The sequence below is a fragment of the Phalaenopsis equestris genome, unplaced genomic scaffold (genome assembly GCF_001263595.1).
Source record: "Phalaenopsis equestris unplaced genomic scaffold, ASM126359v1 Scaffold000140, whole genome shotgun sequence".
Lineage (NCBI taxonomy): Eukaryota > Viridiplantae > Streptophyta > Magnoliopsida > Asparagales > Orchidaceae > Phalaenopsis > Phalaenopsis equestris.
Genome location: NW_018164582.1, coordinates 1,583,080 through 1,596,460, shown reverse-complemented (window position 1 = coordinate 1,596,460; position 13,381 = coordinate 1,583,080). Strand labels below are relative to the sequence as shown.

At 35.6% G+C, this 13,381-nt stretch overlaps 1 protein-coding gene across 2 annotated transcripts in view; it reads right to left on the bottom strand.

Annotated features, from left to right (window-relative positions):
* Positions 1-13,161, bottom strand: part of LOC110021703 (protein argonaute MEL1-like) — a 14,743-nt gene extending 1,582 nt beyond the window's left edge. The window contains exons 1-21 of one of the 2 annotated variants that reach the window (XM_020720298.1): positions 12,811-13,161; positions 12,355-12,504; positions 12,129-12,259; positions 11,903-12,012; positions 11,594-11,700; positions 11,352-11,496; positions 11,128-11,244; positions 10,896-11,003; positions 10,735-10,806; positions 10,360-10,479; positions 10,133-10,280; positions 9,911-10,035; positions 9,582-9,716; positions 9,375-9,499; positions 9,225-9,290; positions 9,073-9,136; positions 8,847-8,973; positions 8,705-8,778; positions 8,497-8,591; positions 8,171-8,202; positions 7,877-8,092 (exon numbers count right to left, since the gene is read on the bottom strand). In XM_020720298.1, the coding sequence (XP_020575957.1) occupies positions 7,920-8,092; positions 8,171-8,202; positions 8,497-8,591; positions 8,705-8,778; positions 8,847-8,973; positions 9,073-9,136; positions 9,225-9,290; positions 9,375-9,499; positions 9,582-9,716; positions 9,911-10,035; positions 10,133-10,280; positions 10,360-10,479; positions 10,735-10,806; positions 10,896-11,003; positions 11,128-11,244; positions 11,352-11,496; positions 11,594-11,700; positions 11,903-12,012; positions 12,129-12,150 (1,965 nt within the window). In that variant the 5' untranslated portion in view covers positions 12,151-12,259; positions 12,355-12,504; positions 12,811-13,161 and the 3' untranslated portion in view covers positions 7,877-7,919. Of the gene's footprint in view, positions 1-7,876; positions 8,093-8,170; positions 8,203-8,496; positions 8,592-8,704; positions 8,779-8,846; positions 8,974-9,072; positions 9,137-9,224; positions 9,291-9,374; positions 9,500-9,581; positions 9,717-9,910; positions 10,036-10,132; positions 10,281-10,359; positions 10,480-10,734; positions 10,807-10,895; positions 11,004-11,127; positions 11,245-11,351; positions 11,497-11,593; positions 11,701-11,902; positions 12,013-12,128; positions 12,260-12,354; positions 12,505-12,810 lie in introns of those variants that run through there. The other variant, XM_020720297.1, reaches the window with a different exon arrangement.
* Positions 13,162-13,381: the final 220 nt, after the last annotated feature.

The following is a 13,381-nucleotide window of genomic DNA, read 5'->3' as shown; positions in this document are numbered from 1 at the left end:
GCAGCTTATTAATAAGCCGTTGCGGATAAGCAGACTGACTGTTTGTTTTTTGCAATTTGAAAACGGCTGTGTTATAGCTATTTTTGGACAAATGATCATTTTGACCCAATGTAGTAATGTTGTTTGCAACAGAACTATCATACTCATATATTTGATAATTTAGAAATAAAAATTAACTTCAGAATAGTACAAAAAATAAGATATACATATCACTTAATAATGAATATTATGATTACTAAAATAAGAAAAAAACTATTAAAATAATATTTATAATATGATAATATTCTTTTAAATTCAGACGACGTATGTCACGAGCTACGTCGTCCTCCAGGAATACTATTCATATCGATCACTCTCGGCGGTGGAAACTGTCAGCCTGTCTGCCCACCTGAAGAAGTCACACTTCTTCGTGATTCTCCGCTAGCATTTGTAGAACTGTCTCTCGTAGCTATGTGTCTGACGTGACGTCAGCAAGAAACTCTGAAGTCCACAGTGACACATCAATCCTTGAAAAGTCTCAGAAATGTTTGAGCTCAACTTTCCTAATTGCTTTAAAAGAAAATTTATTAGTCATAATACAAACAGAAATTGATAAAAAAAGTAATTAATTATAGTTTTGTGCAGATGTAAGATCTCAGAGAACCCAATATATCAACCAACGAATCTGTCACTGCAAAAAAACAATAAACCTTATAAAAAAAGGGTTCTTCGTTGTCTTTAACCCACATAATATCGAACTCGTGTGTCACATATGCATATCACCAAAAAAGGTCATCTAGAAGAACCTCAAAAATCGCAGCATCGAAAAGAAGAGAAATTTGATTATCTTTATTAATATTTCACATGTGACACAAACCAACAGTGCCTAACAGGCTATCCAGAAGAACCTATAAGGTCAAACGTCTTATCATTGATCTCTAAAACCCACCAAAATAAAAACTAAATAAATGCAAATGGAACAAAAATTCTTTCAAATAGTGTAAAAAACTCAAACAATCAAATATTAAATAAAGACGGAAAGGAAATAAGCATGAACTGCATAAAATAAACAAGAATCAGTCCATTCATCGTCCAACAATGGCGTACATAATCAGTTCTCTCAAATCAATCATATCTGCAGCACCTTCGCCATCTTGGGTGCAACCCTCTTGCAATTCTACTTTTGCCTGCGGTATAGATTGTCTTATGTAATATTCAAATGCTTCAGGCGGGACGTGTAAATAATCATCATCGACCATGTTGAAGTTTACATCATTGGTCGAATGATGTCATCGAATATAGTTGTGGAGAGTCATTGTAGTCATTGCAAGCTACACATGTTTTGGAAAATGATGTGTCAGCATATCACGCAGTATGACCCATTTTTTCATTCCAAATGTTCTTTCAATTACAACGTGTAAGCTTGAGTATCTCTTGTTAAACATTTCATTCCTACCCTGAGCAACATTGTTGGATCTCTCAAAGTTGGTGTCCAAGTTCTCATGTATAGCTGCAAACTTAGTCTTCGTTGTCGCAACCCCACCAAACATACGGTCCAACTTTTCTTCCAGATCAGAGTCAATTCCACTAAACTTGAATTTCTTAACAGTTGACACTACTTGCAATGTAAGGGGAAGAAGTGGATATGTCCATACGGTTCAAGAAGAGAATGTAATGAAAATAAAGTCTTTCATAGATAAGTTGTTACCTCTAATTTTTCAGCCCATAATGTCTTCAAAGCATCAAAAGTATATTTGATTGGATCACAATCCAAGCCCGTGGATCCTCGTTTTAATTCCTTCCATAATTTTCAGTACTTTTTTAATTGAACTGACTTGTTCTTCAATTGCACCTTATCGTACTTCCTTCCCGTCATTTCCTTGAATCTTTTCATAATATTTTTTTATTCTTCCTTATTAAAATAGGTGGTGGGTCTATTTTTTGGTTTAATCTCCTTAAGACAGAGATCGCAACATATTATCCCACATAGCTGACTAATCTTCCTTTTATTTAATCATTACGTTACTAGCATAGAAAAAGCTAAACATAAACATTTGACAGAAGAAGAAATTAGCAAAAATCACAACCACAAGCCAACAACTCCACAACCACACTCCATACATTTACACCAACACAACCACACCTCACATCTCCACAACCCACAGCTCCACAACTCCACACACACAACTCCACAACCCCACACACAAACACCTCCACACAAAACAACTTCAATACCTCCACACAGAACCACGCCTCCACACAAAAACAAAAACCACACAGAACCAACACAACCACAACTACAGCCTCCACACAACCACAAACACCTCCACATTGAACCACACCTCCACACACAACCACAAACCACACAAAACCAACATAGCCACTCAACTACAAACCACAACCATCACCACACAGAACCACACATCCACACAAATACAAACCATACACAACCAACAAACCACACATCCACAAATCACACCACCCACAACTCCATACCAACACCTACACACACATCCACAACCACACACATCCACAGCCACACAGAACCAACACAACTACACAACCACAAACCACAACCACAGCCACAACAATAGCCTCCACACACAACCACAGCCACCACAACCACCCCAACAATCCATCACCACTAGCACTGACACTGAAAAAAATTTCACTGCAACCACCACCAGCAATCCACCACTAAAATTCGACCAACTGACCAGCAATCCACCATCGCTAAAATTCAGCCAACCTACCAGTAACTACCATAACTAATCATCACAGTAACAAACTAATCACAACACCAATGGTGTTCTTAACAAAATCACAAAAACTAACATCACAACACAAGTACTCCTCTCAAATTCATAGAACAAGCCATCACCACATCATTCAACAAAAGAAATCGCAGAAAACCAATATCAGAGAACCTCCAAAATCCCCCACCGCCTTTCCAACCAGTTAAATCATCATATCAGTAACCAAAATCATCGCACTACAAGTAATGCCCTTATCAAATCCACAGTATCACACCAACAATAATAAAGAAAATCCAACACCAATGTAAAATCACAGGAATTGCAAAAATCAAAATTACAAAATTGCAAAATCCAACAGCAGTGCACAACCACCTAAAAATTATCAACCAAATAGAGCTAAGAGAAGCTAAAACCATTGCAAAATCAAAATGTCATAAAAAATAGTGGTAGAGAATACCGTGGGTCGAGGGAGAGCAAAGGAACCTAGCATGGCCGAAGAATAGAGGGGATAGGGAGATCAAAGTAACCATCAACATAAGTAAACTCTTGCCAGCAGAACCACAGATCGAAGAGGAGGCAAGCGGGAATCTTACCTTTAAGGCAGAATCGGGAGAAAGGGGAGAGCGACACCGGAGAAAGAAGCTCAAGTCGTGAGAGAGGGGAGAGAGAGGGTAGGGCAGTAAAAGTCGAATGAAAGATAATACGAAACGCAGGTCGTGGGGTCGAACCCGCGGCCCAAATTTTATCGAAATTTTATAAAATCGTCACCGCGTTGCATTTATCAAGTGGGGGAAAAAAAACAAAACCGCTTTTGCGGGCTGCACCGCGCAAAAAACACGGTGCCTTAATGGGCATCAATAATGTCTCATGATAGATTAGAAACTTTTTAAAGCCTCTTTCTTCTGAGAGAAATTAGCTAGAAATGAACTAAATTTGTATAATTCTTGGATCAGAGGGTATCTAAGTTCTCATTCAATATAACTTTTTTAGTTATTAATAAAGAACATGCCTTGTGATCAAAAAAAGAATAAACAGTGCCAACTTAAGGTTGGTAAAATGCCCATATCTACGTCTGCTAATTCGGGTGGGTAACTGCAGGTAATGGCCATTGGTAATGGCTTTTATTGATGATTTCTCATGTGATTGACTTTAATATACCATTATATAAGAGATGATATTATGAGTGCATCAGCTGTGATGGATCAATTTTTGATGATTAGTTTGGGGGGAATAATTTTAATGAATATGCATTCCCTTTTTAAAGGAATTAGCATACATGCCACACAATTCTTATGTATTTACACATTTAACACAAACTTTCATATCTACATGTACAACACTCAGATATTTAACATAGCATTAAAAAATCTGCTGTTACATTATATCTAATTAAGAGAATTATTTTTGGTCGCCGTGGTTAGGATTCTTGCAACATTTACGAAGGAGGACATTCACAAAATTTAAAACTAGACCCACATTCTTTTCATGAAGGGGGAACCAGGATCGAAGCCTAGAATGGGATCTGGTCCTATGGCTCAACCTAGAGGAGAAGGTTGAAGAAGCTCTAGACCTTGAGGGTTTCTGAGCATCACCACCACCAGCCACCATTGTCGCTACTATTGGACCACCATCTTCTGGCACTTTTCAGACTATTGCTACTCGGCCATTACCGTCATTGCAGTTGGAACTCCGCTTCCTAGCCACTCTCGTTGTCGTTGACGGACCACCTTTGTTTGGCTACAACTGTCATCTGACCAGTGCTGCCTGGCCTACATTGTAGTATCCATGGCACCACCGCCATCTGGTCATCGCCACTCTAGGGCCATTACCGTCTGAAAGTTGTTGCCGCTAGACCACAAGCATTGCTGTCACCAAACCACCAATGTTTGGATACGACCTTCGTCTGACCATCCACCATCATTTGATTGCAACCTCCGCTAGAACACTATTGCTTGGCCACCGCCATCACCGATGTCAGACTAACTCCATATGTCCATCACTGCAAGACCACCAATATCATCCGCCCACAATTGCCCTACTTTTACCATTGCCATTGTAGGATCGCCACCATCCGACCCCCGCCGCCGAACCACCGTTGACTTGCCCCCACCGCCAGACCACAGTTGTCTTGTCGCCCATCGCTGCACAACCTGCACCATCGCTGTTGTCGTACTACCACAGTTTGGTTGCCGCCACCGTCAGGCCTCCATTGCCATGCCACTGAACCACCAAATCAAGCATAAATACTTTACTGTAGATAAACATTTAATTTAAAAATACCCAATAATGTTATAATTAAGCGAGCATTACTTTCCAAACGGAATTTCACTGGAATTTTGATAGAATAAGAAAACTAGATAGTTACTCTAAGGGGTGTTTAATAGACTATTAATAGAAGAATTTGGCATTGAATTTAACTTAAATCTAACCCATCACAAAAAAAAAAAAACGAAACCTTAAATCCAACGCTTCGTTAAACCAAATTTTCTCGCATTCTGATTATTCTAAAATAGTTATGTCTGCAACTAGATGACGTAAATTTGGATTGATTAAATCCAACTCGCTGACGGATTTACGACCCTAGCTTTGAAGCTTTTCTCTGTCTAAATGAATCTGATAAATCCAAATTTACTAAATCTTATTTAGCATAAATCTTTGATACAGACAGTCAAACACTGCTTTAGTATATTAGCTTACATTTCAACATGGATACGTGTAACAACATTCCAGTGGTTTTGAGTTGCTACCAAATCACAGCTTGGGGCATTTACATACACTCCACAAAATTCTTATGTATTTACATATCTACGCACCAAATTCAATATTCACATGCATAACAATCAAATCTTAAATATCATAAATACCACCTACATTTTAAAAGTGGTAATTTTATAAATCTAGTAAAGACCGAATTCGCCTTATTAATTATGTTCCATTTCTCAACAATGGGTTCACAATCCTAAATCCTTCTCACAACAATCGTGATGCTTCAGCTACATTCAAGAAACACTTTCATAATGTATTTTAAAACTGATTAGGAAATAGAAATAATAATGACTAACTAATTACTTTTGGCCGGGTAAATTCTCACTGAGTAACTTGTGTGCTTCAGCTGTGGTAAGAGATCAGGTTGAATCACAATACCTAAGTTTTTAGCATACTTATCATTAGCATATTTTTTTTCTTTTTTGACAAGCTGCAAAAGCAATCAGAATGTCACCATCTCAAACTAATTGTAGGATCAATGAAGTAACCCACCCATTAAACTAAAAATAAAGTACTAAAGCTGATTTAAAATCGCAAAATCTAATCTCCAAAATGCTCTTCTCCCTATCAGCTGGACGCTTACAATTTGATCTTAATATTTCAGTAACTTGTCTATCGTTTAGCTTCTTAACATATCTCCGCCCATCCACAATTTTGCATACCTACTAAAACTGAGGGTTGTAGTAGGATCGAGGTTGAACAACAAAATGCTTAATCTTAGAAGCAATGCATTGGAAGAAAGAAATTTAAGAATATTGTTGTCAAGAGAACCTCCATTGGCTAGTAGTTTGGTTTGCTATCACTGCTAGCTTTAATGCAAGGTAATGAATCATACATAAGATCACAATTGTGTCATATTCTAAGGTACTAGGCAACAAACTATACAGTTCCCTCTGGTTCATCAATCGTAAACCCGTTGAGAAAAACTATTGACTAGAGGGAGCCTGATAAGATAAAAAATGGAGCATTTTTGTAGGAATCAAAGTGCAATGACAAAAAACAAACAAGAGAACAATATACATCAGCTAGTTAGTAAACTGTGATGTAATCCATGTGATTTTATCGCGTCTGCACACATTTTGTAATTGAGTTGTTTCCATACCCAGGCTCCTTTCAATGCCTGATAGCATTTTTTTCTGAACAAGTGAGCCCAAAAGACAATGTGTTATTCAAATCTGTAATATCATAGTGGAAGACAACACCCTCAGCTACTATACCGCAAATAAGTGCACTCTCATTATAACTTTTATTTATGAATTTTCTCTAGTTCCGGCACCCCTTTTAAATAATGCAACCAATATAATCTCATGAGAACATCATAAATTTTAACATTATTATTATTATTATTATTATTTTTTGGAAGAACAATCTAAGATACTATAGATTCATAATAGAGAAGAAAACATTAAAAAATATAAAATCAAAACAAAATGTTCATAATAATAATAATAATAAGCAAATTCATAATAATTATTTAACATACATAATAATATTAAAATGATAACATAGTAATTCTAATAACTTAACATCCCCAGAAGCTCACAATATGGCAACAAGCAATGTCAAAAGTTCATATAGTGCCAAGTCAAAAAAAAAAAAAGAAATAACAGAATTTTTAATAGTGTAATTATATCCATCTAATGTGCTGCAAAAAAAAAAATGAAAGGCAGGCTTGGGATCTGCTTTATTCCCCTCAACAAAAAAACCACGAAGAGCGATCATTCTTTAAAGAAGGATTTACATACATGTCATAAAATTCATATAATTTTTCAGTTATATAAAACCTAAATATTTATATTGACTTATATAACAACTTATGATTTTTCAGTTATCAAAAACATCATTACCATTAAATCATGAAAAATGCACCTCATAGCAAATTCATAATAATTATTTAACATACATAATAATATTAAAATGATAACATAGTAATTCTAATAACTTAACATCCCCAGAAGCTCACAATATGGCAACAAGCAATGTCAAAAGTTCATATAGTGCCAAGTCAAAAAAAAAAAAAGAAATAACAGAATTTTTAATAGTGTAATTATATCCATCTAATGTGCTGCAAAAAAAAATGAAAGGCAGGCTTGGGATCTGCTTAACAAAAAAACCACGAAGAGCGATCATTCTTTAAAGAAGGATTTACATACATGTCATAAAATTCATATAATTTTTCAGTTATATAAAACCTAAATATTTATATTGACTTATATAACAACACAATCTCTAAATCATATCAAAAATATCATTACCATTAAATCATGAAAAATGCACCTCATATATTTTAATATGATTTAGCCATTAAGACAGTATATAAATAAATATAAAAATTTAAAAACTAGATATGTTAATTTAAAAAATTTTGTGATATGCATGTAAATCCCCTTCTTTTTAAAATTGTCGCCAGCTCATATTTTAACAGTAAAACATCACGTCCCTGATGTTCTCCTTAACAGCTGGAAGAGCAGAGATGGTCGTTGCTCGCTCGCGTGTTCTTCCACTGATTTGACTTGATCCATATTCAGACCCTGCTTCCATGTAATATCGTGCTCGGAAAGCTGCAAGGTGCGCATAATATACAGGAGCAACTGCAAAGCAGCACAAACATGTTGATAGAAGCCAAAAGAAAAATCAAGCACATGGAAACAGTAGTAGATGACAATTACCAACTGAAACAGAGCGCGTGCATCGAGCATATCTATACAAACAAAATATTACAATTAGCTCAAGCGACAAGACAACTCACTAGTATGATATGTATTTGCATATCTAGCATCTAAACTTCACTTTTTCACATTTATACAATCTTAATCCTTAATATCACATAAAAAAATACCACCACTTTAACTTAAACAAAAAAGTGAAATTCATTTTTTATATATAAATAAGGTGGCATTGGCATGTATGTAAATTGAAGTTTGGATGTTAATATGTAAATTCATAGGAATTGAGTGGTCGGTATGTAAATCTTCCAAGGATATAATACACTTACATGTAGCATAAGTTATTAGTTAGCGTCTGCAGCTGATCTGCGGAAAGACCATTTTCATCGCAAAGAACACGATAATGAGCAGGACGACTTGTGCCCTGCGGGTATTTGTCAGTTTTTCTATTAGAAATCCGCTAGTGAGGTAAGAGAATTCTAGCCAAATTATCCGGCTAGCTACAAATTTGAGAGTTTCTACGCAATAAAAATTTACCTGAATACCAGCATGACTACAAAGGTAGAAGTCGAACTCAGTAGGATGGCAGATATTTCTATCGACTACCGTACCTAAGAATCGAAATATGTTGAGAAACTGCACCATATATAGATTAATCAAGCCATCAAATGAACAGTACCTGGCAATATGTTCCCGCTCCTATCAGCCATATTCTCATTCTCAGGAAATAAACGCGTATGGTGCCTCTTCTGCACCACTATAAACGTTATTGGTGGAAGATAGTCTTCTTCTATTGAGACACAAGCCTATAAATCATTTGTTCAAATCAGTTATTCAAAAGAACACAGAGAAGGAATATAATTATTTTAAGATAATCATTATAATTATAATAAACAGAAACTAACTTTTTTTATAGCATCCATTTCATTCGAAAGCACGTTATTGAATTGGCCTTCACTAACACCATCCCTACATTTAAAAAACAAATCTTCCCAGGTTTACCAATGGTGCATCCTTAAGAGTAAGAATAAGTTTAAAATACCACCAAATAACAAACCTGTACAATAAAATGTGCTTAGGTTTATGCCCATTACTCTCTCTATAAAATTCTAGAAGTAGTTCCCTGTTTATATATATAAATATACATATAAAGTTAGAAGTTCAAATTCCAGGATATCCAGTCAATGTTTAATGTTGTTGGACCAACCTTATCATTCCCTGAGGACCATTGTCAGTCATTTTAAAGAGATTCTCTATAATTTCTTGTCTGCGCGGTTGTGCAGATAGAAGACATTTGTACTTTACTAAAAAATAATCCATAGATGCAACCACCTAGAAGATAATCCAGAGTAAAATTAATGCTAAAAAGTAATGATTAGAGAGCGACCAACATTATCAGAGACGAGAAATAAACCGCAGCAATGGAGGAAGAGTCTTCTCCTGGGGACGGATGGGTCACATCAGCTCCAAATATAATAGTGGGTGCATTTGAAGCCAAAGGGACTTGCTTTGTAATGACATCTTCAAGATAAGTATTAGAACCCCCAACCTGTTGAATAAAATAAAAGGATAAGAAACAACATAAAACTAGCACACCTGCAAAAGGAGAAAACATTGCGATCGATCGTCAGGCGACAGCTCGGCATGGCTGGTCGAGTTGTCGTCTGGTTGTTCATTGTTTGAATGTGCAGACGACAAACATAATATTTTCTCCTACAAAAGATAACCCGAAGAATTACAAACCTTCACATTTATTTTCAAAGCTAAATTTACAAAGTATTGTTTATTTGGCTTGGATTGTAGATGTTTTGGTTGGCAGCACTGAGTAACAATACCAAGCTCAGTTTCACATATTTTTTTTATCTTGCCTGTAAAACCGATATCAAATGATAGATAGTTAAATAAAATTTAGGAATGTAAAGCAAAAAATTTACAAAAGTAAACAAGCTATAATATGAGACATACCATATGTACCCTTAGCTTCTGGGAGAAAAACAATTAGCAATTGTAGCTGTGGCATGGCATTAACATATTGACGGTGAAGTTCATATAAGGCTTTATCTATTTCTGATGGCGGGCGTGAAGAGAAGTGCACAGGAATATCATTGAAAACCTACGTTTAAAAGATAATGAGTAGCCTTGATGATAGAGTATAATCACAATTCAAGGCAAAAGAAAATAAAGGTAAGAACCATTCCAAAATTGTTGCACGTGAGAGCTAGTTCACGACAGAAATCCTGAATGACAGCCATACTGTGACGACAAAAGCTTATGCATGCCCAAGTATTAAGAGTACCCCCTTTAACAAATTTCTGCACAAGCACAATGATTCATTTAAAGCTATGACAATGATACAACAACAATATAAAACCAAAATCAAAATTATCGATTGCTATGAGGATAAAAAACCTTTCTAAATCAGAAAAATGTTCATTTAAAACTATTTTTAACAATATTTTTTATCAAAAAACGTCCACACATAAAAAAACATAGAATCTATAATGCATATTAGAGAGCTTAGAAACAATGCAGGCTAATTTTATAAATTTAGTAAAAGCCAAATTCACCTTATTAAACATATTCCATTTCCCATCTTTGGGTTCACAATCCGTCTCACGACCACGATCGTTATACTTCAGCTACATTAAATTAGAAACAATTCCAAAGGTTTAATTTGAACGGGTTAGGAAATAATAATAATAATAATAATAACTGTGTAACTACTTACTTTTGGCGGATGTAGCACTCGTGCTTCAGCTGTGGTGAGATGAGTATCAATCTTCATACCAAAGTTCAAAACATGCTTATCTTTATTATAATTATTTTTATCGACAAGCTGCAAAAGCACTCAAGATGTCACCATAACAATTTGTAGGATCAAAAAAATTAACCCACCCATTAAACTAAAATACAAAGACAAAATAAAGTTTTAAAGAAGATTTAAATTCACAAGCTCCAACCTTAAAAATGCTTTTCTCCCTATCAACTGGACGCATACAGGTTGCTTTTAATATCCGAGTTACTTGCAAATCATTTAACTTCTTAATATACCTCTGTCCAGCCACAATATTGCATACCTATTAAAAATGAGAGTTGTAGGATCAAAGCTGAATAACAAATTGCCTAAGCTTAGAAGCAATGCATTGGAAGAAAGAAAATTATAGATATTGTTGTCAAGAAGAACCTCCATTGGCAAATAGTTTGGCTTGCTATCACTACCAGCTTTAATGCAAGGTAGTAAATCATACTTAATTTCATAAAAGTGTTTTATTTCAAAGTACTTGGCCACAGATATTTCAGTTCCTCCCTGTGGTCCATCAAGAGTAAACCTGTTGAAGAAAAATATTGACCAGATAGAATAAAAAATGAAACATTTTCATGGGAAACAAAGTGCAATGACAAAAATCAAACAAGTAAACAACATACATCAGCTGACTAGCAGGTTGTGATGTAAACCCTGTGATCTTGTAGCGTCTACACACATGTACTAAATGAGTTGTTTCCACCCGGACTCCTTTCAATGCCTTTTGTATCTGAAAGTTCCAAAGAAGTTATACATCTAACCTAAAGTAAATAACTAAGAAAATACCAAATTATTTTTGCAAAGGAATAGTAGCACATATGGTTTGATATTAGCAAAAAGAATAAAATCATGTGCAATTTGGATAAAATAAATGAAAGCATACAACTCAAATAGGAAAGAAGAATGGCTCGAACAAAAACAAAATCAAATACCTCAAGACGTTGCTTTTCAGATAAAGTTTGAGGAACCGATCGAATATTAAAAAATTCCATGACAAAGTCTAATAAAGACCCTGCCTTGTAGAAAGGCGTTGTAGAAATATCTGCAAATTCAAAGCAAAGGCCACACATATCATTGCAAATTACAAAATGCTGCTAACGACTTTTGGATAAACCAAACATTGATATTACACAAAAACTGGGAAGAAAAAATCATTACCAGTGTTCAAGCATAAGCCCATTTGTGTTGGTCGAAGACTTTGGAAATAACCCTGCCAACATTCTAAACCTTGGCCAATATCAGTCACCCGAAAATCACGTGAAAAGAATGATCTTGAAATTGTAACACACCTGTAAAAAGAAAACCAAAAACCAAACTATTTAAATTAGAAAAAAAAAAACAAATCAAAAGAAACATAAAAAATAGTTCCCATTTGTTTCAATACTTATTTGAGGGAGTCTCTCTGAGAACAATATCCAAAGCAGTAATGGCATCATATGGGCATTCCTTCTGCCTCCTATCCAAAAATTTTGTAAGAGCATACGTATCAACCTGTTTTGCAAATTTGATGGTAATTTTGAATGATTTTGGCCGGCTGCAAAAAAGTTACAAGATATTAAATTAAAAACATAAAATTAAGCAAAAAACTGCAAACCTAGAATTACCAAAAGCCTCACACAAAGGGAATCTAGATGATTAGGACCGTAATACACACACGTGGAATAAAATCTGGAATAGGTGGGTAGAAGGATATGTGTTATGTGTGCGTATAACTGCGATGCAAAGGGGAAATAGAAGCATATAGAAAAATTTAGTATCAAATTCGCACTGTCAACCTAAGATGCATGTTGCCATTAAAATTGAACAAAAAAAAGAGAAATTAAAATTAATTAAACCCTACCTAATCCCGACTTAGCATCTTGATAACAAGCCCCACACTCTTCTTCGTTCTTTGATAAAACTACCATCTTCCTCTCCTAGTAAAGGAAGTAACGACGGGTTCGCGGCATGCGTAGACCTTCGAAACTCCTGTCTTTCTCTCCTGTGCATCTCCACCGCGATATAGTTGTGGATCGGGTTAGCATGAAAGGCAACCATGGGATTGTTGCACATGTGACTCCCAGGACACGCTACAGTGCCTAAACTCCCCGCTCTCACAGTCGAAGCTCGTGCGCCTGAAACCCACTTTCTCCTGTGGTTCCCTTCATACGCACACAATTCGAGACCTCATCTCTCATCAGGAAAATTATTGGTCATTATGGGACTCATAAATTTTAATTTTCAACGATTCTCAAGTATATTACGATCAATCCACTTCACACGTAATACTCCAGACATAAATTATGTCCGGATGTGATATTTGCTCCTCTTACCACTGTCTTTTCCGCATCAGTCACATAAGGGCCTCTTAACATGAACCTTAAGCCAGCCACTCTATGGTTGTGAATTGAGTTTCAAGATCCTTAATTGCT